The sequence below is a fragment of the Myotis daubentonii genome, chromosome 11 (genome assembly GCF_963259705.1).
Source record: "Myotis daubentonii chromosome 11, mMyoDau2.1, whole genome shotgun sequence".
Lineage (NCBI taxonomy): Eukaryota > Metazoa > Chordata > Mammalia > Chiroptera > Vespertilionidae > Myotis > Myotis daubentonii.
Window position 1 is genome coordinate 53,300,662 of NC_081850.1, and position 27,717 is coordinate 53,328,378.

At 42.4% G+C, this 27,717-nt stretch overlaps 2 protein-coding genes and 1 non-coding gene across 7 annotated transcripts in view; 1 reads left to right on the top strand and 2 right to left on the bottom strand.

Moving 5' to 3' along the window:
* Positions 1-11,590, top strand: part of CLTA (clathrin light chain A) — a 44,247-nt gene extending 32,657 nt beyond the window's left edge. Inside the window, exon 5 of one of the 2 annotated variants that reach the window (XM_059657340.1) lies at positions 1,860-2,458. In XM_059657340.1, the coding sequence (XP_059513323.1) occupies positions 1,860-1,920 (61 nt within the window). In that variant the 3' untranslated portion in view covers positions 1,921-2,458. Of the gene's footprint in view, positions 1-1,859; positions 2,459-11,547 lie in introns of those variants that run through there. The other variant, XM_059657341.1, reaches the window with a different exon arrangement.
* The window catches only part of GNE (glucosamine (UDP-N-acetyl)-2-epimerase/N-acetylmannosamine kinase), a 55,967-nt gene continuing 28,271 nt past the window's right edge, over positions 22-27,717 (bottom strand). For 3 of the 4 annotated variants that reach the window (XM_059657334.1, XM_059657332.1, XM_059657335.1), the window contains 8 exons: positions 26,263-26,475; positions 14,152-14,239; positions 12,702-12,912; positions 8,675-8,804; positions 8,120-8,341; positions 6,166-6,348; positions 3,072-3,188; positions 22-2,152 (listed from right to left, as the gene is read on the bottom strand). In XM_059657334.1, the coding sequence (XP_059513317.1) occupies positions 1,917-2,152; positions 3,072-3,188; positions 6,166-6,348; positions 8,120-8,341; positions 8,675-8,804; positions 12,702-12,912; positions 14,152-14,239; positions 26,263-26,475 (1,400 nt within the window). In that variant the 3' untranslated portion in view covers positions 22-1,916. The remainder of the gene's footprint in view (positions 2,153-3,071; positions 3,189-6,165; positions 6,349-8,119; positions 8,342-8,674; positions 8,805-12,701; positions 12,913-14,151; positions 14,240-26,262; positions 26,476-27,717) is intronic. The other variant, XM_059657333.1, reaches the window with a different exon arrangement.
* Positions 9,157-9,263, bottom strand: LOC132212959 (U6 spliceosomal RNA). The gene has a single exon (XR_009447871.1). It is a non-coding gene; the product is annotated as a U6 spliceosomal RNA (small nuclear RNA).

Here is a 27,717-nt window from a genome sequence, read left to right on the forward strand (position 1 = left end):
AGAACAATATAATAAAAGTGCTAGGATTTCCACAAGGACGTATATTTATTTTTTCTTTAGAATTTGGCTCAGTAACAAAAACATTTACATTAAAATAAATTAAGATATGACAATTAACCATATGTAATAATTATGTTGGAATATATTAGTCTTCCCATGAATTTAATGAAAACTAAGATTTGGTTTTAGATTCAGTACCATCCTTCATATATTTAGGTAGCAATGCAATTATCTGATGTATAGAGTGGTTCCATATTTCATGAAGGAACATCTGATGCCCGTTCACCGTACACCCTCTTACCCCAGACACTGATGGCCAAGCAGACTACTTCCCTCCCAGGAATCACTGGGAATGTTTCAACAATAACCAAGACCTGGACTATTTCCGGGCTGGTAGAGTTCTAAGAATTAATCTTTTTTTTTTTTCACATTAACCCACTAGGAAGGAGAACAAATGTAATATGGATTACTTAGCTTTATTTTATATTGCTAATACTGAAACAATATTATTATAGAAACCTTGCAGTTCTCCTAATGTAATAAAACAGTTTGAAAAACATGTATAAGCTTTTCTAGCTCATTTAAAAGTATCCATGAAACCTATCATTAGTTCAAATACTGTGCTCCTAAAATTTACACAGCACAGAGGAATATTTGATTCAATTCACTGCTTACACATTATGCCATGAATAAATCGAGTTATTACTACTGAGATACTATTAAATAAAGCTTTTGATAGCCTGCAGTAAATTAGAATATATTCACATTTTGAAAGCTTTTTGATATGAGAGGTTATGTAGCTTAGCAGAAAAAGCACAGGGGATCTGGGATCAAACCCTGTCACTTAAGACTCACTAGCCACATAGTTTTAGGTATGTTTAAACATTAAGACAATTTGAGGTTCTTTAAAATGGGAATTAAAACACCTATGTCACAGGCTGCAACAATTTAGAATAATGTATTTGAGGCACACCTAGTTCAGAACCTGGCACACAGTAGGCACTTAATAAGTGGTGGCTAATAGTTTTTCTTCCAGGTTGTAATTGACAGCAAGAACCGTGGCCTCTGTATCATGAAAGCATGGAATCTTATTGAGCCGGAATTCAGAGTCACAGACGTGGGGTCTAGGTCTGACACAAACACTGCCATGATAGACACTCCAGGGCCATATTCAATGTTGTATGAAAGGCTACTGAAGGGAGAGGTGTCTGCTTGTCAGTAGCAACAATCCTTTTGAGACGGTTAATCTCCTTCAGAGACTGTAAGTCCTAGTGGGTTCTCAGCTGTCCTTAAGAAGACAAGGTCACTAAGGCCACTGTCATTCAGATCCCTGGTCTAAGCTGCTCAAGGTTCTGTGAGAGTAATAACAAATGATTTGGGGTGACAAATATGTCCAGTATATGATTGTGGGAATGGTTTCACAGGTGCATACATATACTGAAGCTTATCAAACTGGGCACTTTAAAAACACCTCAATAAAACTGTCTTTAAAAAGTTCACTTAAAGCTTTCATGGTGAGATTTCCTTCTGTGCCAACTAGATCCCTTTCTATCATCTAAGTTTAGGGAGGAAGGATTAATAATCCAAACTCTAGTATCAAAGTCACATTCCCAAGCAACACCTGCCGGTCTGAGTGGTACATCTAGTAAGCAGAGGTCTAAGGCTATTATAGCTCCTTTTGACACAGAAAACTGTGAGTGATATTTATAGGGTGTGAGCTGAAATGACCCCAGAAAGAGCAGCAGCTACAAAAATGGGGGTTGGGAAAGGTGACTTTGGAAGAGGAGACTAAAAACACAAACTTCCCTGCAAAGTCACCTGCCAAATACCAAATTTAAATATCAGATTTGCTTTTTAAGAAATGCACATCTAAAAGACAACCTGAGAGTCTCTGTCGGTGACCACTCCGGGGAAGCCTAGTAGATCCTGCGTGTTGTGTAGTCCAGAACCATGCTGGCGGCCCCGAGCAGGGCAGGATCCACCAAATCTGAAACCACCACGTCCACATCCTGGACCGAGGACAAGGCTTGCTGGCGGATGACGTCCTTGACAGTGTGGATATAGTGACTGGCTAGGATTCCAGAGAGGATCACCAGGGAAGGATTCACAGTGTGGAGGATGTTCACAACCCCAAGACCCAAAGCTGTTCCAGCTACAGAAAAATAAAAAAATAAGTTTCAGGAAGAGAACTAAATTAAAAGTGCCGAAGAGGAAGATGGAAAAGAGCCAGCAGCCAGGAACATCCACACTATGTAATAAAAAGTACCTGAAGCCATACTTTTAAAGCTATTCATGATTTTTTTTTTTTTCAGAGAGAGGAAGGGAGAAGTAGAGAGGGATAGAAACATCATTGATCAGCTGCCTCCTGCACACCCCCCGACACACACACACACACACACACACACACACACACACACACACACACACACACACACACACACACACACACACACACACACACACACACACACACACACACACACACACACACACACACACACACACACACACACACACACACACACACTGGTGTTCGAGCCCACACCCCAGGCATGTGCCCTGAACAGGAATTGGACCGAGACCTCCTGGTTCATGGGTTGAAGCTCAACCACTGACCCATACTGGCCAAGCTCATGATTTATTCTGACTATGAGAAAATAATCATGAGATACTTTGGAAAAAAGCTGGGTATAAAATGGTATGTACTGTACTTTATGGTCTCAACTATAAAGAAATAAAACACTGGTAGGAAATGTTAATAGTTGATATCTCTGAAACAGTAAAACTGAAAGTGACACTTTTCCTTACTCATATTTCTCTAAATTTCCTATAAAATGAACAGGTTGTTTCTTCAAAGTTGTAAAACTAAACTAAGAAACAAAAAATCCCGCTTAAAAAGACAATGCTGCCAAATACCTTGAAGGCAAGTCCCTTTTTCTCAGTAAACAGGAAAAATGCCTCTAAGTAACACCCCAGAGCACCAGTCCTGAGGGAAGTTGAACATCTGGGGGAGCCCCAGGTGGTCTCAGGGCCTGTCCCCTTTGGCAAAGCTGCCAGGAGCTGACACTCACCTGTTCTCAAGATGCTCTGGGCTTTCACGTTGCCAAGTTTCGCAGCTTGGATAAGATGAAGTGCACCCACAGCTTCGTCTTTTGGCACTGACATCCCTTCCACCAAGAGCAGGTCTTCTGTTTGAGCAGAGGTGAGGAGGAGAGACAGTCAATCTGAGCTGTGGCAGCCCTGTGGGAGGCCAAACTACAATGGTGCCAGTGGGCAGCGAGCCCCCAAGTGAGAAGACAGTATTTTCACATTTGCAAAGCTCATCACTCATAAACATCCCTATGTATTCCCCAGCGGCCTCTGCTGCCTTCTCGTTGCCTGCTTATACACTGCCCAAAACGTCCCTCACGAAAAGCCTCAGTTCTGAGCTGAACTGCCTCCTCCCCTCTAGCATTCCCACTTCTCACTTCCAGATGAAGCAGAGCCCTTGCAGTGCTTCCCCCCAGCAAATCCATCAGACTCCTCTGCACTCCGCCCCCTCCTTATCCAGCCCAGATGCAATGTGGCATCACCGGCCAGCGCCCCGCTTTCCATGGAGGAAGGCACAGCACCTAGGAAACAGCACAGACCTGGTTCAGCTGCCAGCTCTGTCATTACGAGCTGCACAACCCTGTCCACTTCATGTCACCATGTTTCTCTTCTCTGTGAGACTGGGGTAATATACTAATACCCATCCTAACAGGATTATTTTAGGGATTAAATGACATAATGGACCATGAAGTATTTTTAGTTAAATGGGGGCCAGACTAATGGTAAATAAACAGTAGGTATTTCTGTTACCTATAGTCCTTTTTTTCTGTCCCTCACTCTGCCAGTCACCAGCTCAGATCAACCTGCCTCCTTCTCTATTGTGCACGGGCTCTGGTGAGAGAAAAGCGAAACCATGCGGACGGCTCACTGAATGTCACCTGGTGGTCGCCTATCTCCTGGGGGCCCTCACAAGCTGCCTCGTCTAAGGCTTCACCTCCTCAGACCTTCTTCCCCTGCCCACCCTCACTCTCACCTGACCAAGACATTTTCATATTTCTGACCTCTCAGATAATAAAGGACAGGCAGGAATTCCTTTCCTTTTCAGCCCCCAACTATAAGCAGGGTTGTACATGCACATCTTCATTCCTTTGTTCCCTCTCTTTGGACCCTCTGCCAGGCTTTGCACTCATCTCTTCCCCCCGCTTCAAGGACCTTTCTGTAGGTCTGGACCATCCTTTCTCCCCTGCATTCCCAACCACTGCTTCCATTTCCACTGTCTCCTTTCCACCTGCACGTGCTAACAGATTCCACTTCTCCCCTCTTCCTCATTGTAGTTAGGCTTCTGCTTCCACTATTTGATTGAATTTCGTTAAGACAGGCATTTGCTCCCCCGGGGGAGAGGGGGCAGAAATTGATTCTTGGGGGCAAAAAATCTTTTTATACAGAGAGTACATAAACAAAGAACATATCTGTGGTATTAGAGTTTCATGGGGTGAGATGATTAGGAAAAAACATCTAAGCAGGTTCCTTATCAGGGGTGATAAAAACAAGGTTGGAAAAAATACTTCAGGGCTTCAAGTGATGTCCTCATGACCAAAACCAAAGAACGTTTCTGATTTTCTCTTACTCATGAGCAGCATTTGACACTACAGACTACAATCTCCCTGAAACACTTCCACTTTTGGCTTCTGTGACTTGACCCTTTCCTGGCGTTCCTGTTTTGCAGGGTTCCATTCTTGACTTAAATCATTCATTTCTCTTTCAGAGGTTTAACTGTCACCTCCATGCTGATTCCCAAATCCCTACCTCTAACCTAGTCCTCTCTCTTGAGCATCAGGCCCCTGTAGCCAGCTGCCTCCTATGCATTTCCACCTGCATATGGATGTCCCTACCTCTAACCTAGTCCTCTCTCTTGAGCATCAGGCCCCTGTAGCCAGCTGCCTCCTATGCATTTCCACCTGCATATGGATGTCCCACTGGTACCCAACTATTACCTTCCTTCAAAACCTGTTCCTCCTCTTATATCCCCAACCCCAACTTGTCCATCCAGAAAACGAAGTCACTCTATAGAACTGCCCCATTTAAAGCTATCCTCTATTCAACTACCATTTTCCTCCCAGGAAACAAAAATTTACAATTCAGTGAAGAATCTAAAATTCAGATCTGACTGTATCTTTTCCCTAAAATTTTTCAGTGGCTTCTCCATTAGCTGCTGGTTCTGGCTTACCTCTTACTACATGATACTCTGCCTTTATGCACCAACATCACTGCCTCCCAAGCTTGGAAATGTTCCCGTGCCCATTCAGACTTGCCTCACTAGTGTTATTTACCCTCTGACTCTCGACCTCTTAGGACAGCACCTAACACTCCCTTCACTCTGTGGAGAAGGTGGGAGGGAACGCTGGTGTCCTTATATACATCTACATTTCTTGGCCATCATTCTCTCTGCACCTGAGACATATGATATTAAATGACTTCCTCTTGCATTAGAATGGAAACCATCTTGACTTTTATAACATCTAGAAACAGCATTAGTTCAAATAGACCTTTTAGAATTCAAAAACTAAACTACATTCCTCCATTTAATTCTTCATTAAAATGTGTATTGATGTGTATTAAGCCCCTGTGCTAGGAGCTTAGAAAACAAAAATGAAAGACAGCCCTAGCTGGTTTGGCTCAGTGGATAGAGCGTTGGCCTGAGGACTGAAGAGTCCCAGGTTCGATCCTGGTCAGGGCACATGCTAGGGTTGCGGACTCAATCTCCAGTAGGGGGTATGCAGGAGGCAGCCAATCAATGATTCTCATCATTGATGTTTCTATTTCTCTCTCCCTCTCCCTTCCTCTCTGAAATCAATGAAAAAAAAATATTTTTTTAAAAAATGAAAGACATCTTCCCCATTCCCCTGTAGCTCAGGACCCCTGTCCCCCTCCACCCCTGCAGAGGAAGAGTGTTGACATGGGTCAGGACTAAGGAAGCTTTGGAGCTTCAGTATGAGAGAGCCCCACCCCACTCATATTCTAGGAAGGGAAAAGGTTAAGAGCTCAGGTTTCAGTGCTCAGCCCCCTTTGGAATACCTACTTTGAAGTATTTTTCTACCATTTGGCTATTTAATCCCTCAGAAGAAAGAAACTAACCATCATGTAGCTTTTTTGCTTCCTTCTGCAAGGCCATTCCAGAGGCATATGCTTCAATGCATCCATGGCTTCCACAGGAACAATCAGGCCCATCTAGAGACACAACAAGGTGGCCAAGTTCTGCAGCACAGAAGGAACTTCCATGGATCAATTCATGCTGATGGATGATTCCCCCGCCAATTCCTACAGAGAGACAGCAATCCTTGAGGTGGCTCTTCATTTGAGACAGAAAACTGATATGGCAATGCCTCATCTGTTAAGGAAAGCTTGGGAATATGAGGTTCTATACAGTGCCTACTTTCCTAGTAGCTGAAACTTACTAAGTACCAAAACTATTTGGAATCATCTTGGATGGAAAAAATTTTAGCAGATCTTCTGATACCCTGTGTTGCATCTGCTTGACTCACCTTGTGATGACAGACCACCTCAAGTGCACACTGTCCACTGTTCTCCCCGAGGCTTTCTCCAACACTAAAGAACTCGGTCAACCATGCAAGCACAGTGCCCAGAGGCAACCCTCAACTAAGGCAAGACAGGAGCCAGCAGACCCAAGTGGATAATTCTGGATGGTATTCTGCAGGCTTTTTGGGAGGTTCCAGTCGATTTCGGCCCCCACTGCCCTCAAGACAACTTTGATCATGTCTCCTCTAGTGACTCTCCTACTCTCTTCCCACTCCCTCACTCCTGCTTCCCAGGATCACTGCCAAAATAAAATACCCACACCTAAATCCTTGTCTCAGACCCTGCTCTGGGGGCAGACAATCTTTCTAAGGTATCAAATACCTCCTACTTTCTTAAACAGAATATGAATATGATTTTGCCTCCTCTTAATACCGTGTCTAAAAATTTTTGATTCAGGAATTACGAATATCAGTGACTGTCTTTGTTATGGAATCTGGGAGTTACTGAGGAGTAAAGGCCATTCTGCCTTAGCAGGCTCTGCTTTTTAGTTTTCCTGCCATCTGTTACTGCTGGGGGCACCTATTCTTCAACGCCCACCCCTCTCATTTGCAGCTTATTAACTGCTCTGTGCCAGGAAATGATAGCCCGACTTGTGACACTGTGTTCAAGACTAAGAGAAGAAGTATATGAGCTTAAAGGGGAGGTAGTATAATGTAGAGTTTAAGAGCACACAAGTGTTGAAGTTGGGCATATCTAGGATCAAATGCTGGCTAGCCCATGTATTAGCTGAGGCTTCCTCATTTAAAAAACAAATTGGGACATCAGCAAAAATGGCAGAGTAGGAAACTCCAAAAGTGCATCCCTCCACTAAAGCAATGACTAAACTGGCAACTTTTTTGGAACTCTGGAAACTAAACAAAAGTTTGCAACAACCAGGGGAATGCTTTATCTGAATATTAGTAAGAGCTTCCGGGCATTTTCTGGTCCCATTAATCCCTCGGCCTCTTCCCCTCGCCACCCCCTGCAACCCCCACCACACACACACACACACAAATTGGCAGTGGCCTTGAAAAGTAGCCCCGTTCCCAGTACAGATGGCAGCACTAGAGGGAGCTGAACAAACCTTATTCTTAAAGAGCTGTGGTGGTTTATTTTGACCAGCTCGAAGGACTTGCCTTTATCTCACCTACCTCAGAACTCTCCCAGGGCCCAGGGGGCTGCACAAGGGGCATCTGTCAAAGGCATTTAAAGGCAAAATATACTTGGTCTTTGCTGCTTAGGGAACTGGGTAACTGGGGGCAAACAATATACTAACCAAACACACTAGGAGGAAAAGCTGGGGGATGAGAAGTTTTGGGGAGTAAGGGGTTTGAATAGCTCTGACAAGCTCCTGAGATTTTAGAAGGCCACAGCCATGCTCAGAAACGACCTGAGCAGACTGCAGCTCTCCTGTGTGGCTCACTTTCAGGCCCTACTCAAGCAAGCTGCGAAGTGCTAAAGGTGTGCCCCAGCACACACTCTTGCTCCTGAAGCAACCGTCCCCTACTCTTACCTGTGCCTGTAATAAATGTCACAAAGTTTTCCAGGCCCTTTCCTTGGCCAAATTTCCTTTCCGCCATGGCAGCACAGTTGCCATCATTGTCTACCCACACGGGGAGATGCAAAGTATCAGACAGGGGAGTCCTGAGGTCCACAGAGTTCCATTCTTGGATCAGTTTGGTTGAATGCAGCACAACTCCTTCCCGAGGATTTACACGGCCACCTGTGGAAATACCTGAGCTCCACCACAAACACAAACACAGGCAAAGGAACTCTAATTAGCAATCTTAGAAAAGTGTGCCAACTTTCTGGGCTTGGAACACAAATTAATTCACCCAACATATCCTAAGACAAATATTACGAAGGATTGCAAAGAAATGACAAACAGTCCTAAGCTAAATCTATAGTTCCCAGATATACAGTACTAACAATGCTTTTCCCATAATGCTGATTGGTGGCCACAAACAGGGCCTGGAGACAGGGAGTTGATGTTCAGTCATGCAGCAGGACTCAGTAAGTTTTGTACATTAAAATGAACATTTCTTGGACATGTAATTCACAATCTTACCTATGCCCAAAATTCTGCAGTTCAGTTTTACAGCTTCTGCTGCAGCTTCTACACACATCTGTAAGATTAAATTAATCCTCTCTTCATAGGTTTTAGGATTGAACTGAGTATACTTCTTAACTATTTCACCCTAAAAGAGAAGAAACAACACCTTCTGTCTCACTGGTCTTCACTAAAGAGCACACACAGTGAATCTTTTATCCTTTTACACAATGTATCAGACACCGCCATAGGACTGTTCTACAGATTTCGATGACTGCTTTAGAAGGGAGCCATTGTCTGGCTTGGACCAGCCCTTGGATACACCAAAGTCGTTTTCTGGGAAGTCAGTCTGGGATATGACTGTTGAGGTAATGACACTCCAGAGCCAATCAGATGACCATCCCTCCCACCCCCCACCCGTCTCTCTCTTTTTTTTTTTTTAAGTTTTTCTTTATTTTGGAACTGCCTTTATGTACAGACATCATTAAAAAAAAGCACAAAAAAATATGGCACAGTTCATGAATTTGCGTGTCATCCTTGCACAAGGGCCATGCTAATCTTATCTGTATTGTTCCAATTTTAGTATATGTGCTGCCGAAGCGAGCACCCCGTCTCTTTTTTAAAACAATTTTTTAAATTGATTTCAGAGAGGAAGGGTGAGGGAGAGGGAAATAGAAACATCAATGATGACAAAGAATCATCAATAGGCTGCATCCTGCATGCCCCCTACCGAGGATCAAGCCTGAAACCCGGGCAGGTGCCCTAACTGGAAATCAAACCATGACCTCCTAGATCATGGGTCGACACTCAACCACTGAGCCACACCAGCCAGGATGGGCCCTTCTCTTAAGCATAAAGTCAATGTTGGTTAATCTTAATTTTCATTAAAAGGTCATATTTTACTTTTTCAGGTTGATAAATTTTCCTTGCTTAAATACCGAGGCAACTAAGTAAATTTCCTTAAGTACTTAAGCTTTAATCACCTCCCATAACTGAAGCCAGTAATGGTATGGTACCATGATGTTTACATTACTGTGTTTTTTGATATGCTTTAATACCATCAGAGATAGTCCCTCCTTATTATTCTTGTTTTTAAATTGTCTTTGTTCTCACTTGGGCATTATTTTAAGGAAATTTCAGAATAATGATGTTAAACTTTTAAAAATTTCATTTAGCCCTAGCCAGTTTGGCTCAGCAGATAGAGCACTGGCCTGTGGACTGAAGGGTCCCAGGTTCAATTCCGGTCAAGGGCATATGCCTGGGTTTTGGGCTCAATCCCTGGTGGGGGGTGTGCAGGAGACAGCCAATTAATGATTCTCTCTCAGCATTAATGTTTCAATCTCTCTCTCTCCCTCTCCCTTCCTCTCTGAGATCAATGAAAATATACTTAAAACTAAATAAAATAAATAATATATTTAAAACTAAAAAATATATAATGGAAAATGCTTTTTTAAATTTTCATTTAAATGTGGACTACGATTATGTTAAACTCATAAGTCAATTTGGAAAGTGCTGACATTTAAAAAATACTCAGCATTCCCAACCAGGATATTTCTTAAGTCTTTACATTTTACAGTAAAGTTTTATAATTTTCTTTATATAGATCACACAGTTGTCTGGTTTTGATTATTAATAGATGATTCTGTTGTGATATTCTGAATAAGATCTCTTTTTCCACACTTCTGTTGTTAATGGATTTTTATACATTTACAAAGGTTAGAGTGGTCACTCATATATAAAAGACTAATATGCTAAGTGTCTGACCATCCGGGTAATGACATCATGTAGCAATGCCTGGCTTCCCCTCCCTAGCGACTAGCATCCTTAGAGTTTCTTCAGCCCAGGAACATGACTTGCTTTAAAGCCAAGTGGAAACATTTCACACTGTAACCAAATGTCTGTGAAGCATTTTCCTGTGTCTCATCTCATTTGATCCTCACAAAAGTCCTGGATTAGGTAGATAGGAGACTTGCTGGAATCCTATTTTCATTAGCCAGAAAACAGAGATTTAGAAAGCTTAGAAACTTGACCCGACTGAAAAGAAGAAATGGTGGACCTTGAAAATGACTTCAGGTTTTCTCACTGCGCAGAATACAGTCAAACACTGCTGCAGTTAAATATTTTACCCTTTGTTCTCCCTGCATGATCTGCAATAATAATCTGCTTCATATTGATATTTGCTGCTGTGTTGCTGACAATTACCTGAAAGAGAAGTTGGGGTGCTTCACTGGGCTGGTAAAAGGTTAGCTAAATCAGAAAGCAGGTCTAATTAAGCAAGTTTATTCTATATCTATAAAAGGATAAGTTGACTCATGCATGCGTGATACATATAAAGCTCTCGCTGGTGCCAATTGAACGTGTGTTTCCATCTGTCCTTGTCAACTGTGAATTTGGTTGACACTTCTATTATAGAGAAAGGGCGAATAGCAATATTAAAATATTTCTTCTAATTAATTTCCTTTCAGTGTGCACGAATTCGTGCACCAGGCCACTAGTGAGTGCCATAAAACCTAAAGTTGTGATTCTCAACCTTCACTGTGCATCAGAATCACCTGGGCAGCTTTGAATAAATATTGATGCCTGGCCTCCACCTCCAGGGATTCCAATTTAATTATTCTGGGGGTGGGGGCAGGGGGCCGGGTATTTCTATATTTGTTAAAGGTTCCAGATAATGTTATTGTGCAATCAGGGTTGAGAAACACTCACTTACCTAAAGGAGAACTAAAATCTTTGCCTTCAATTTCATGTAAGTAGAAAGTTATTGATATTTATATATTTATCATATCTAGCTATTTTACTCAATTGGCTTATTATTTATGTAAGGTTGTTTAGTCACATTGCCTATAAATAACATTTTTGTTTTATCCTGTCCACATTCTCCATTTTTGCAGTTTATTCCATGTTTTATTCCCATCATAATTTCCAGAATTATGTTCAATAATGTTACAGAAACATCCTTCTTTTCCTCTTGATTGCAGTAATAATGCCTCTAGAATTTCACCATGACAAAGGGTGTTGGCCACTGATGTAGAATATATTATCCTCATGTTAAGAAAATATTTTCTTACTGGAACTTTGTAAAGAGTATTAATAAAGGAGGCCTTCGGCTTCTCTTGAGAAAATCATATTTTGTTTTTCTTTATTGACCTAAACAACTTTGTGTTTAAAATCTTTGCTATTTCCAAATAAAAAAAGAAAAAAAATCTTTGCTATTTCCAATAAACTCCTGAAACTTTATATATCAACAATATTTCAAATAAATATTTTTCTAGTAGGTTTATTCTTTCTTGTTAAATCATCACAGATCATTTTAACACAGACAATTTGGTATTTTTATGAAGGCTCTCTCAACCTCTGTCAGCACTGTGGTGATGGTTTGGTTAAGGGAGTGAAGGTATGCTGTACTCAACCAAAATCATATTCTAGAGGAGATACCATTCCCGTCACATTTGCAGACACCGTCCCTAGGTAAGGAATCAGCATACTCCATAATCCAAGCTATTAACCAAATACAGAATTTCAGGTGTCCTGGGTGGCAAAAGCCCTGTCTGGGGCAGAAGTGGTCTCCCATTGTCAACTTAAGTCTCCTAACTTGGCTTCCCCAAGAATTTTACTTCTTTGAATGTTAATGATTAGTAAAATAATGACAAATACTGTAATGGATCCAAAAAGTCAATACTGCCCTAGCTGATTTGGCTCAGTGGATAGAGCATCGGCCTGGGAACTGAAGCGTCCCAGGTTCTATTCCAGTCAAGGGCACATGCCTGGGTTGTGGGCTTGGTCCCCAGTGGGGGGAGTGCAGGAGGCAGCCAATCAATGATTCTCTCTCATCATTGATGTTTCTATCTTTCTCCCCCCCCCTTCCTCTCTGAAATTAATATAAAAATTTAAAAACACACACATAAAAAAAACCCCACAAAAAGTCAATACTGTGGGCAAATGATTACAAGCTATCATGTGTGCTTCTAGTCTTACCTTCCAACCATACTTTTTAAAAATCAATTACTCATGAGATATGAAGTTAAGATCTTAGGAGTACTTTTACCTTCATGCTGACTATTGCAACTCGGAGGTTTGTCCCGCCAAGATCAACAGCCAAGGCACTCAGAGTTTCAAGAATATGGTCAATGTCTTGAGAGATATTATCCTTCACAGGAGGAAAGCAGAATTTCTTTTGTAGTGGCTCTTGAAGATCAATAGATTTGAGAAACTTCAAAATCCTTGGAACAGCATTTCCATCCCCATATATCTTTGAGCTGCAATATCCAAAAAGTCCAATTAAATGCTTCTCTCATACATGCTAAATAATATTGAAGACATATTAATGGAATCTCAGACTTGAGGTAATAAAATTTGTACTTTTTCTTTTGAAAATAACAACATATGGATCTCTTTAGCAAACACAGTAAGTAAGCACATGTCACCAATGCATTGTTTAATTCCACTGTTGATTGAAATACAACTATTTCCAGCCTGAGGTACCATTAAAAAATACCTATATTATCAAAGAAAAATTAGTTTTGGTAGGCCAATATCAGAATATAACAGTTTGTGACAATGAATTTTTTTAGTTTTTATCTTTACCTTCGTGGGGAAAAGTTATTTTCAGGAAAAAACATTCGAATACATGGGACAACTCATTAATTTGAACTAGAAAGGAGGGTTATCTAAATTAAAATGCCGAACCACACTTTTTTATTTTTACTTGTACCTTCAGGGTGAACTAGATTATTATTTTATTTTTTATTTTTTTTTAAAAAATATATTCTTATTGATTTCAGAGAGGAAGGGAGAGGGAGAGAGAAACATCAATGAGAGAGAATCATTGACTGGCTGCCTCCTGCACGCCCCCTACTGGGAATCGAGCCCGCAACCCAGGCATGTGCCCTTGATCAGAATCGAACCCAGGACCCTTCAGTCCACAGGCTGATGCTCTATCCACTGAGCCAAACCAGTCAGGGCAGAATTAGATTATTTTTATTTTAAATGTTTTTATTGATTTTTAGAAAGAGAGGAAGGGAAAGAGATAGATAGAAACATCTATGAGAGAGGAACATCATTGATTGGCTGCCTCCTGCATGCCCCATACTGGGAATCAAAACCCAGCAGGTGTCCTGACCTGAAATCGAATCGAACTGAATCGAACCGCGACCTCTTGATTGACGCTCAACTGCTGAGCCACACCAGCCAGGCTAAACTACGCTATTTTAAAAGAAAATCAGTTATATTGCTTTATAATACTTACGGAAATTCAAAGTAAGCTAAAGAAGTATTTCCTAGCTATGTTAACTAACTGAGACAAATAAAATTATTCTCCATCAGAATCCTTGGTACAGTAATAGGGGGTATATTAGCAAGCTCTGTCTCACTACCAGCTAGGGATCTTAGGGATGGAGAATGAGAGCTGTTTGGATGATTAAACAGTGACCACAGCTGGAAATGGTGCTCAAGGCATCTCTTTTAAATCACTTTTAAAAAAGAGAGTATGTACTCACCAAGGGTACTGTTTACCAAACTGAAGGTGCAGCGCTTGCAATATTTTGTCTTGGGTATCAGCATCCCGAACATGAAGAACATTCTCCCCTAGGAAAATCCAGGGACACAGTATGATGATTCAGAAGCAGGAATATCCAAAGCATAAAGAAATTAGCAGTATGTTATCCTCATAATTATCCCTGAAACCCAGAGGTCTCAAATAAGTCTTCATCTTTTAGAAAGACATAAACTTTTCTACTGTTTATCTTTTAAAGCTCTCTCAGCAAAAGTATACATATATCAAATACTTAAGGGCACTAGGGTCCTTCATTCCCAAATAAAATCAATCAAATTTTTGTATGTTTCTTGAAATAAGTAAGGTGGATTAATCTAGAATCCACAAGTCATTTATCTAGTCATCTAGCATGTCCACTCTTTCAGTCTGCCCTCCATCCCATCTACTTAGCCAGTTGTTCAATCAGCTGGTCAGGCCAAGTTGGTCAGTTAGTCAATTAGCCATCAGCTGTTCACGCAATCACCTTCTCTCCACGTAGTTTCTGACCAACATGAAGGAGTAAATATAGTGAAATGCCATGTTTTTCAATAAACTTGGCTAAGAAGAGAAGAGCAGAAGGGTGGTGGCTGGAAAGAGGTATGTCAAGGAAGGGGTATTTTTATTGTTTTGTTTTAAGATATTTGAGGCTTAGGCATGTTTAGATGATAAGGAAGCTAAAGATAACATGAAAGAGAAAAGAATAACTGATAAGTCCCTGAGAAGGCAGGAGGGGTGGCTTAGAACACACAAGGCTAGCAGTGGACAGGCAAGAGAAACCCCACACCCCACACCATCCAGTATAAAGAAGGGAAAGACAGATGGGTCTGTGGTTTTTGTTGTTGTTATTAATCCTCACCCGAGGATATTTTTCCATTGATTTTTAGGGAGAGTGGAGGAGAGAGGGTAAGACAGAGAGAAACATTGCTGTGAAAGAAACACATCGATTGGTTGCCTCCTGCACGAGCTCGAACAGGGCCTAGGCCAGGGAGGAGCCTGCAACCAAGGTACATGCCCTTGACCAGAATCGAACCCTGGACCCCTTTAGTCCACAGGCCGATGCTCTATCCACTGAGCCAAAATGGCTAGGGCTGGGCCTGTATTTATAAAGTGTGGTGGCAGAAAGTACAAAGACTGCTTCTGACATAAGACTATGTTGCTCAAACCAATATTAAATTTTCTGTTCACATCTTATTTGAACTGTCAGCAGCATTCAACACCATTTTCTGGAAACACTTTTTTCTGGGCTTTAATGATACCCCCCCCCCCCCCCCCTTGGTTGCCTTGACCTCACCGGCAATTCCTTTTCAGTCTTCCTTGACGGGCTTTCCCTTCCTCACCAGAACACTAAATGCTGAAGAGCTCTAGAGCAGCGGTTCTCAACCTGTGGGTCGCGAACCCTTTGGGGGTCGAATGACCCTTTCACAGGACCATCGGAAAACACATATATCCTATCTAATAAAAGAGAAACATGGTAATTGGCGTACGACCGATACCCTTTTCATTGGCTAATCAGCGAGATATGCAAATTAACTGTCAGCCAAGATGGCGGCCGGCAGCCAGGCAGCTTGAAACTAACATGAGGCTTGGTTGCCTCAGTGACGGAGGAAACCAACGTTCCCCGCCTGCGGCTGCAGGCCTCTGAGCGGGCAGTTTAAGAAACATTGTAACAAATACGCCCAACTTCAGCCAGCAGATTCGCAACATTGTAAGCAAAGGCCAGAAACCTACTTTCAGCCAGAGGCCTAAGAGCTGGAGCCAAGCCTCAAGCTAAAGCTGGCCCAGAATTTAAAAAGAAAAAAAGGAAAAAAGGAGCGTTTGGGAGTTCAGTCACCCCCAGCCTGAAAACAGCCCTCAGCCCCTCACCCAGGCTGGCCAGGCACCCCAGTGGGGACCCCCACCCTGATCCAGGACACCCTTTAGGGCAAACCAGCCAGCACCCACCCGTGCACCAGGCCTCAATCCTATATAGTAAAAGGGTAATATGCCTCCCAGAACCGGGATCAGCATGACAGGGGGCAGCGCCCAAACCCCCTGATCGCCCTGCGGCTCTGTGTGTGACAGGGGGTGGGGCCACAACCTCCCTATCCACCCTGCTCTGTGCCTGATAGGGGGGAGCTCCCCCCCCCCACGGGCCCTGCTCTGTGTGTGACGGGGTAGAGCCATAACCTCCCCATCAGCCCTGCCCTGAGTGTGAGAGTGGCGGCGCCCCAACCCCCTGATCCGCCCTGCTCTGTGGGTGATAGAGGGCAGCACCCCAACCCCCTGATGGGCCCTGCTCTGTGCGTGACAGGGTACAGAGCCCCAACCCCCCTGATGGGCCCTGCTCTGTGTGTGACAGGGGGTTGCTCCACAACCTCCCCATCGACCCTGCCTTGAGTGTGACAGGGGGCGGCGCCCCAACTCCCCAATCGGCCCTGCTCTGAGCCCGACCAGGGGCTGCACCTAGGGATTGGGCCTGCCCTCTGCCACCCGGGAGCAGGCCTAAGCCAGCAGGTCGTTATCTCCCGAGGGGTCCTAGACTGCGAGAGGGCACAGGCCAGGCTGAGGGACCCCCCCTCCCCCCCCGAGTGCACAAATTTTTGTGCACCGGGCCTCTAGTAATTACATATTGTTTTTGTGATTAATCACTATGCTTTAATTGTGTTCAATTTGTAACAATAAAAATACATCCTGCATATCAGATATTTACATTACGATTCATAACAGTAGCAAAATTACAGTTACGAAGTAACAACAAAAATAATTTTATGTTTGGGAGTCACCACAACATGAGGAACTGTATTAAAAGGGTTGCGGCATTAGGAAGGTTGAGAACCACTGCTCTAGAGGTTGATCCTGGGCTCCACTCTCCTCCCTATTTATATGTTCTCCCCAGGTAATCCCATTGGTTTTAAATACTCTCTCAAGTACAGTGTGCCATTACCCTCTATATCCTTTCCCTGTACTAGCAATACAGTTTTTATCTGGGCATCTAATCATCCAGCTAAAGAGTATATTCTTCAGCCTCCCTTGCAAATAGATATGGCCATGTGACTACATTCTGATAGGATGAGTGAAAAAATATTTGCAACTTCCAGGATGTGCTTTTAAAGGTAAAGACATCTTCCCCTTCCTCCTTTCCTGTGGACTTGATAGCAAGATAGGTGGTGGCTAAGTCTCTGCCATACCAGTAAGAAATAAACAAAAATCTAACTTATTTAAGGCACTATTATTTTGGGTCTCTCTGATTCAGCAGCTGACCTGATATCCTAACTAAATACCATCCCACATGCCAGTCACTCTCAAGTTTTTATCTTCAACTCTAACTCTCCCTGGAACTATCTAGCTGCTTACAGGCCATGTCGTCTTCGGCTTCTCAAACTTAACATGGCCATTAGAGAAGTCTCAATTCCACCCCTCCCAAATCTGCTCCTCCCTCAGTGTCCCCCGTATCAGGAAAGAGTACCCTCATCCAAAACCTAAGAGTTATTGTTGATTCCTTTCTTCCTTTCACTGCTCATATCCAAGCATCAGCAAGTACTATAGTAAACCCCAAATCTAGCTTTTCTCCATCACTAATACTACCACATTGTCTAAGCCACTGTCATCTCTCACATAAACCGAAAACCTCCTAACTGGTCTCCCTGCTTCCACTCCTGCCCCATCCACCACATTCCACTCTCCATATAGCAGCCAGATGACCTTTCCAAAATGAAAGAAATATTGTGTCATCTTCTCTCTTAAATGGATTCCCATCATACTTAGAAAAAAATCCGAATTGTTTACCCTGACTTAGGTCTGCCTCCTTCTGTAACATCATCTTGTATCCACTCGTCTTGCCCAGTACTCTACAGCTACCCTGGCCCATCTTTCACAGGTACATTAAGCTTATTCCTATCTTAGGGTCTTCATAGTAGGGTTTTCCTCTTCTCCCTGATACTCACATAGCTAATTCCGTGTCATTAATATCTCAGCTTAAGTGTCATTTCCTAAACAAGGCCTTTCCTTATCTAATCTAATGTAGCCCACACATTACCTCTTGTTATAGTCTGGACAGCACACAGCTGAATTTATCTATTTATTTTTTGGTCTATCTTTCCTCCCACTAGAATGGAAGTTTCATGAGACCTCAACCCATTTCAGACTAGTTTACTACTGAATCCCAATGCCTAACACATAGTAGGTGCTTATTAAATGTTTTTTTACTGAATGAATTAATGAAGTAGAAAGAATTTTCATCTGGTGGCTTCAATTTTCTCTGTGAAGTAGGGAGCAAAATAATACTTTGGGAATGAAAAGGAAGAAGGTCAACAAATAATACAGAATAATGCTTTAAACAATAAAGTATTTAAATAAAAATAAAATTTTAAAAATTAAAAAAAACTACTACTCAGTATAGGTCAAGAATGCTTTACAAATGAACACACACAAAAGGCCAAAAAATAAAAGATAATACAGAGTTAGGATGGCAATTATGAAGAATGGGAAAAAGAGTTGGGACTAATGTCTTTGATTCTAGTCCAGCTGTGGACAAACTACGGCCCGTGGGCCAGATCCGGCCCATTTGAAATGAATAAAACTATTGAAATAAAAGACCGTACCCTTTTATGTAATGATGTTTACTTTGAATTTATATTAGTTCACACAAACACTCCATCCATGCTTTTGTTCCGGCCCTCCGGTCCAGTTTAAGAACCCACTGTGGCCCTCAAGTCAAAAAGTTTGCCCACCCTGTAGTCCAATTATTTTTCTTTTTTCTTTTTTTAATTGTTTTATTGCTTAAAGTATTACAAAGAGTATTACATCTGTCTCCTTTTTTTCCCCGCCCTTGACAATCCCCTGACCTCCCCTACCGCCCAGTGTCTTATGTCCATTGGTTATGCTTATAGCATGCATACAAGTCCTTCGGTTGATCTCTTACCACCCTGCTCCTGCCCCCCATCCCACCTGGCCTTCCTGCTGTAGTTTGACACTCTGTTCGAGGCAGCTCTGCCTCTGTATCTATTTTTGTTCATAAGTTTATAATGGTCTTTATTATCCATAAATGAGTGAGATCATGTGGTATTTTTCCTTCATTGACTGGCTTACTTCACTTAGCATAATGCTCTCCAGTTCCATCCATGCTGTTGCAAATGGTAAGAATTCCTTCTTTTTTACAGCAGCATAGTATTCCATTGTGTAGATGTACCACAGTTTTCTAACCCATTCATCTGCTGATGGGCACTTAGGCTGTTTCCACATCTTCACTATGGTAAATTGTGCTGCTATGAACATAGGGATGCATATATCCTTTTTGATTGGTGTTTCTGGTTTCTTGGGATAAATTCCTAGAAGTGGGATCACTGGGTCAAATGGGAGTTCCATTTCTAGTTTTTTGAGGAAACTCCATACTGTCTTCCAGAGTGGCTGCACCAGTCTGCATTCCCACCAGCAGTGCATGAGTGTTCCTTTTTCTCTGCATCCTCTCCAGCACTTGTCGTTTGTTGATTTGTTGATGATAGCCATTCTGACAGGTGTGAGATGATACCTCATTGTTGTTTTGATTTGCATCTCTCGGATGATTAGTGACTTTAAGCATGTTTTCATGTGTCTCTTGGCTTTCTGAATGTCCTCTTTTGAAAAGTGTCTATTTAGGTCCTTTGCCCATTTTTTGATTGGATTGTTTATCTTCCTTTTGTTAAGTTGTATGAGTTCCCTATAAATGTTGGAGATTAGGCCCTTATTGGTGCTAACATTGGCAAATATGTTTTCCCATGCAGTGGGCTTTCTTATTGTTTTGTTGATGGTTTCTTTTCTGTGCAGAAGCTTTTTATTTTGATGTAGTCCCATTTGTTTATTTTCTCTTTAGTTTCCAATGCCCTAGGAGCTGTATTGGTGAAGAAATTGCTTCGGCATATGTCTGAGATTTTGTTGCCTTTGGATTCTTCTAGTATTTTTATGGTTTCCGGTCGTACATTTAAGTCCTTTATCCATTTTGAGTTTATTTTTGTGTATGGTGTAAGTTGGTGGTCTAGTTTCATTTTTTTTACATGTATCTGTCCAATTTTCCCAACACCATTTATTGAAGAGACTATCTTGACTCCATTGTATGTTCTTGCCTCCTTTGTCAAATATTAATTGAGCATATTGGTTCGGGCCGATTTCTGGGCTCTCTATTCTATTCCATTGATCTATATGTCTGTTCTTGTGCCAGTACCAGGCAGTTTTGAGAACAGTGGCTTTGTAATACAGCTTGATATCTGGTATTGAGATCCCACCTCCTTTGTTCTTTCTCAGGATCACTGCAGCTTTTCAGGGTCTTTTTTTATTCCAGATGAATTTTTGGAGAGTTTGTTCTAGGTCTGTGAAATATGCCGTTGGTATTTTAATGGGAAGTGCGTTGAATTTATAGATTGCTTTGGGTAGTATGGACATTTTAATGATGTTGATTCTACCAATCCAAGAACACGGTATGTTCTTCCATCTGTTTATGTCTTCCTCTATGTCTTTTTTCAACGTCCTGTAGTTTTCTGAGTAGAGGTCTTTTACCTCTTTAGTTAAGTTTATTCCTAGGTATCTTAATTTTTTTGGTGCGATGGTAAACGAGATTGTTTTATTAGTCTCTCTTTCTGTAAGTTCACTATTGGTGTATAGAAATGCCATAGATTTCTGGGCATTAATTTTGTATCCTGCTACATTCCCAAATTCATTTATTAAGTCTAATAGTTTTTTGATGGCGTCTTTAGGGTTTTTTATGTATAATATCATGTCATCTGCAAATAAGGACAGTTTTACTTCTTCTTTTCCAATTTGGGTGCCTTTTATTTCTTCTTCTTGTCTAATTGCAATGGCTAATACTTCCAGCACTATGTCGAACACGAGTGGTGAGAGTGGGCATCCCTGTCTTGTTCCAGTTCTTAGGGGAAATGGTGTTAGTTTTTGTCCATTGAGTATGATGTTGGCTGTGGGTTTGTCATATATGGCTTTTATTATGTTGAGGTATGATCCTTCTATTCCCACCTTGCTGAGAGTTTTTATCAAAAATGGGTGTTGGATTTTGTCAAATGCTTTTTCTGCATCAATTGATATGACAATGTGGTTTTTTCTTTCAATTTATTTATGTGATGTATCACGTTTATTGATTTGTGGATATTGTACCATCCTTGCATCCCTGGGATAAATTCTACTTGGTCATGGTGTATGATCTTTCTGATGTACTGCTGGATCCGATTTGCTAAGATTTTGTTGAGGATTTTGGCATCTATGTTCATGAGGGATATTGGCCTGTAATTCTCTTTCATTGTGTTGTCTTTACCTGGTTTTGGTATTAGAGTGATGCTGGCTTCATAGAATGAGCTTGGAAGTGTTCCTTCCTCTTGAATTTTTGTAGTAGTCTGAGGAGGATAGGTTTTAGTTCTTCCTTGAATGTTTGGTAAAACTCCCCTGTGAAGCCGTCTGGTCCTGGGCTTTTGTTTGATGGAAGTGTTTTGATGACTGCTTCAATTTCTTCCATAGTTATTGGCCTGTTGAGGTTTTTGGATTCTTCCTGACTGAGTTTTGGAATGTTGTATTTTTCTAGGAATATGTCCATTTCCTCCAGGTTGTCTAGTTTGTTGGAGTAGAGCTGTCCATAGTATTTTTTAACAATCATTTGTATTTCTGTGGGGTCTGTTGTTATTTCACCTCTATCATTTCTGATTTTGTTTATTTGGGTCCTCTCTCTTTGCTTCTTGGTGAGCTTGGCTAGAGGTTCACCAATCTTGTTTATCCTTTCAAAGAACCAGCTCTTGGTTTCACTGATTTTATGTATAGTTTTTTTGGTCTCTCTCTGTCATTTATTTCTGCTCTAATCTTTATTATCTCCTTCCTTCTGCTCAATCTGGGCTTTTCTTGTTGCTCTCTTTCTAATTCTTTGAGATGTAGAGTTAGATGATTTACTACCATTTTTTCTTGTTTTTTGAGATAGGCCTGTAGAGCTATAAACTTCCCTCTCAGGACTGCTTTCATTGTGTCCCATAGGTTTAGGATTGTTGTGTTTTCATTGTCATTAGTTTCCAAGATGTTCTTAATTTCTCCTTTGATCTCATTGGTAACCCAATCAATATTTAATAAAATGCTATTCAGCTTCCAAGTGTTTGAGTATTTTGAGTTGTTTTTGTTGTAGTTTATTTCTAATATTATGCCATTGTGGTCTGAGAAGATGCTTGGTATGATTTCAATCTTCTTGAATTTGGGAAAACTTTGTTTGTGACCCAATATGTGGTCTATTTTTGAAAATGTCCCATGAGCACTTGAGAAGAACGCATATTCCATGGCTTTGGGGGGAAATATTCTGAAGATGTCAATTAAGTCCATCTGATCTAGTGAGTCATTTAGGATTGCTGTTTCTTTGCCGATTTTTTGTCTAGAGGATTTATCCAGTGATGTCAGTGGTGTATTAAAGTCCCCTACTATGATTGTATTGTTGTCGATCTGTCCCTTGATATCTTCCAGGGTTTGTTTTTTATGTATTTGGGCACTCCTGCATTGGGTGCATATATGTTAATCAGGGTTATATCCTCTTGTTGTATTGATCCCTTTAGTATTATGAAGTGGCCTCCCTTATCTCTTGTTATGGCCTTCACTTTGAGGTCTATTTTGTCTGATATAAGTATTGCTACCCCAGCTTTTTTTTCATTTCCATTTACCTAAAAGATATATTTCCATCCCTTCACTTTCAGTCTGTGTGGGTTCCTTCTTCTGAGGTGGGTCTCTTGTAGACAGCAAATGTATGGGTCATGTTTTTTTTATCCATTCAGCCACTCCATGTCTTTTGATTGGAGCACTTAGTCCATTTACGTTTAAAGTCATTATTGAAAGGTACTTGTTTGTAGCCATTTCTATTTTTTGTGGCTGTTTTCTTTCTGAGCTTTTTATTTCTTCTTTTTTACACCAGTCCCTTTAGCATTTCTTGCATTACTGGCTTGGTAGTGATAAACTCCCTTAGCCTTTTTTTGTCTGTGAAGCTTCTTATTTCCCCTTCGATTTTGAATGATAGCCTAGCTGGATACAGTATTCTTGGATTCATTCAGTCCTTTGCTTTGCATCACTTTGTAAATTTCCGTCCATTCTTTTCTGGCCTGATGTGTTTCTGTTGAGAAATCATTTGATAATCTAATGGGAGATCCCTTGTATGTAACTTTCCGTCTCTCTCTTGCAGCCTGTAAGATTCTCTCTTTGTCCTGAACATTTGCCATGGTAATTATGATGTGTCTTGGTGTGGTTCTTTTTGGGCTCACCTTGTTTGGGACTCTCTGTGCTTATGTAACTTTTTTCTTCCCCACCTCAGGGAAGTTTTCTGATATTATTTCTTCAAATAGGTTTTCTAAGTCTTGTTCCTCTTTCTGTTGTTCTGGCACCCCTATTATTCGTATGTTGTTTCGTTTCATGTTGTCCCATAGCTCCCTTAGGCTCTCCTCCTGTCTTTTATTTTTTTTCTCCAATTGCAGTTCAGTTTGGGTGTGTTTTGCTTCCCTGTCTTCTAATTCGCTAATTCGGTCCTCCGCTTCTCCTAGTCTACTGTTGAAACTTTCAGTGGTGTTTTTTATTGCAGCTATATCACTCTTCATTTCTTCTTGGTTCTTACATAATTTATTGATTTTTTTCATCCATTTCTTTTTGATTCTTACATAAGTTGTTGATTTTTTCATCTGTTTCTTCTTGATTCTTGCATAAGTTGTTGATTTTTTTCCTCCATCCGGTTGATGCATTCTAGGACCCTTAAGCTGAATTCTTTTTCTGTCATTCTGCATGCCTCTGTTTCACTTAGCTGCTTTTCTGGAGTGTCCTCCTTTTCTTTCCTTTGGGGGTTTCTTTGTCTACACATGTTTGATCTCACCGACATATCTAGATGTTGAGTCATTCAGGAGCTGCTCCTTGGGTGGCAGTGGCTTCTCGGGCTGTGGTTGCTCCATGGGCGGTTGTGGTAGCTGCTGCTCCTCAGTTGGTAACAGCTCCTCTGGTGGGTGCTGTTCACAGCTGTGGAGGCTCCTCTGGCTGGTGGGGGAGAGGGGGGGCTTCACACACAGCTGCTGTTCCTCAGACAGAGGATGTGCTGATCACGAAGCTGCTGTTCCTTGGATGGGGGCAGGCTACACACGCAGCTGCTACTCCTTGAACTGGGGCGGACTGCTCACGTGGCTGCTGATCCTTGAATGGGGGCTGGCTGCATGCTTCTGTTGTTCCACTGATGTGGTGGGCTGCTTGTGGGGCTACTGCTCCTAGGACCGGCTGCTGTTCCTCGGACCGGGGTGGGCTGCTGCTGCTCCTCAAATGGGGCCGGGCCGCTCGCAGAACTGCTGCTCCTCGAATGGGGGCAGGCTGCTCACACAGCTGCTGTTCCTTGGATTGGGCAGGCTGCTCATGCGGCTGCTGCTGCTTGGGCGAGGGCAAGATGCTTGTGCAGCTGCTGCTCCTCAGACTAGTGCAGGGTGCGGGCTGTGCGGGCTGTGCGCAGCTGCTGCTCCTCGGATGGGGGCGGGCTGCGCAGGGTTGCCGCTCCTCAGACGTAGGAAGACCGCTCGTGCGGCTGCTGCTCCTCGGACAGGTCAGACTGCTCACGTGGTTGCTGCCCTTCGGACAGAGAAGCGGGCCACTCACACAGCTGCTGCTCCTTGGACAGGGGCGGGCCACATGAGGCTGCTGCTCTTAGGCTCGAGGCAGGCTGCTCATGGGGCTGATGCTCCCTGGACAAGAGCGCACTGCTCACGTGTCTGCTGCTCACGTGGTTGAAAAAATAACGTGAAGAGAAGTAGGAAATAAAGGAACCAACAAACAACAACAAAAAAACGGAGAACAGAGAAAGAAGCAAAAAAAAAAAAAGCAAACGAAAAAAGGGAAAACAAAGAATAAAAAAGCTAACAATAATAAAAAAATAAAAATGAAAAATTGAAATGTCATTCCTTTGGCTGGCTTAAGATCCCAGTTTTCTGGAATGTCTGTGATTTTGTTGTTGTTGTTGTTGCTGGGACTCCAACATACATGTTTTCCATTAGCTATAGAAATATATTTGCATATAGACAGTATTAGGACTCAGACTAATGTTAACCAGTTAACTGCCACGATATTTTGAATTTAATTAAAAAAGGTCTGCCGCTTGCATCTAAAGATGCTTATGGCGTACAAATGGTTAATGACAGGATAAGCCCGGTTAGCAAATTCATTAATCATCCTACTTACACTTTAGTTATTAAGGAAGCATCTTATTTAGAATTGCCATTTAGTCTGAAGTATTGACTAAAGGGACTCTACTAGCCCCAGAAAATGAAAGACTAGCACTCATATACTGATAACATATTCTCCCTTCAACACAGCCATCAAAGACACAATTAACTAAGAAACTCTTAGCTCTAACTGATATTACAAAGACAATAAAGCCAAGCCAGCATGGGTCAATGGTTGAGTGTTAACCTATAAACCAGGAGATCATGCTTTGATTCCCAGTCAGGGCACATGCCTAGGTTGCAGGCTCAATCCCCAATGTGGGGTGTGCAGGAGGCATCTGATCAATGATACTCTCTCATCATTGATGTTTATGTTTCTACTAGAGGCCCGGTGCACAAATTCATGCACAGGTGGGGTCCCTCAGCCTGGCCGGCAATCAAGGCCTATCGGGGGGCTGGCTGGGGTGGGGGGAGGGGCCATGGGAAGTTGGCTCTGGGAGCGCAAAGACCACCAGGGGGCAGCTCCTGCGTTGAGCATCTGCCCTCTGGTGGTCAGTGCATGTCATAGCGACTGGTTGACTAGTCATTCGGTTGTAATGGTCACTTAGGCTTTTATATATATAGGTCCCTCTCTCACCCTTCCTCTCTGAATCAATAAGAATATATATATATATATACACACACACACACACACACACACACACACACAATTAATAAACAAAGACAATAAAAATGTAAGTAGAGCCTTAAAAAGTTTGGTAATCACAGTGTGCTTTATGTAGATTTTAAGCTACATTTGGTCATTAACTTCATTCACTCATTGATAAAAATGTATGTCATCATACATTTTGTAATAATTCATATATATCTATGAATTATTAAGCCTAGTCAGCTGAAATATAAGCAAAGGTAGATACCTGTTTCTCTTCCAATCTGCCGTGTTCCTAGATTGATCACAGGTGTTCCAAAAGCTCCAACCTCTCGTACCCCACAACTGCTGTTCCCAATCACACAACCAGCGTGGGCAACCAACTGTATAAACTGTTCAAATGGGACATGTTTAACTGCACGAAAATTGGGATGATGCTCGATGCCCTTCTTCCGCATCACTCGAACCATCTCTTTGCTCCCTGTGAAAATGAACAGAACCAACTATTACATGGTTTATGAGAGAAACAATTTTCATTGGCAAGTATAACCCCACTTAAAGAAATCTTCCCATAAATACTCATAACAGTTATTCAGGAAATAGTCATTTTAATTGCTGATCTTTTCATGAGTGATGACTAGTTGTCTGGTTAGCTCTCTGCTTCAACTCATCTAGAAACTTTAAACAGCAACAGTTTGGACTTTTCAAACAGCACCCAGCAAAGCAAATATCTTTTATAAATGCCCCAGTAAAAGTCTTTACCTTAAACAACAATTAAGAGGCTCAAGACAGGCCACTAGTTTCTATTTCTGAAGCTGGGTGTTCCTAAATGGAAAGGTCTCAGGCTCCACCCATCAAGCTGACAACAGCTCAGTGGGCTAGTTCTCCCACTTATGTGGACTAAGCTCCAAGAAAATACAGATAGATTCTGTTACTGTGGCTGATATCTTATTTTAAACTAGAGGCCCGGTGCACGAAATTCATGCACAGGAGGGGTCCCTCAGACCAGCCTGTACCCTCTCCAATCCGGGACCCTTCAGGGAAGTCCAACTGCCTCTCGCAATCCAGAACTGCTGCCTCCTAACTGCTCATCTGCCTGCCTCCCTGATCACCCCTAACTACCTCTGCCTGCCTGCCTGCCTAATCATCCCTAACTGCTCCCCTACCGGCCTGATCACCCCTAACTGCTTCCCTGCTGGCCTGATTGCCCGTAACCACCACTGCCTCACTCCACACCCAGGACCCAGGACTCTCTCCTCTGGCTGGTCGCAGGCACCCAGGACCCAAGCTTCCCTGCCTCTGGCTGGCCGCAGGCACCCAGGACCTGGGCCGGCTTTGCCCGGGCTGGCGGCAGCCACAGGCACCTGGGACTGCAGGGCAGGCGGCCGAGACTGCGGGGCGTGCAGCTTGTCCCTCTTCCAGGCTGCAGGCCTAGCGTGGGGAGGGCGGCTTGTCCTCTCCTGGGCTGCAGCCCTAGCCACTGGTGCCTGGGACCGCAGGGTGGGCGGCTTGTCCCTCTCCCAGACTGCAGCCTGGCTGGTCCCCATTCCTCTCTCGCGAGCTCATTTGTGCCTGGCTGGTCCCCATTCCTCTCTTCCCAGTGTTGAGTGTCTGAGCCGTTACGGCGTGAGGGCGTGATGACCATTTGCATATTTTCTCACTGGTGTAAACTGGAGGAAAGAGATTTAATATAAAACTAGAATAAAGATTAGAGAGATTTTTC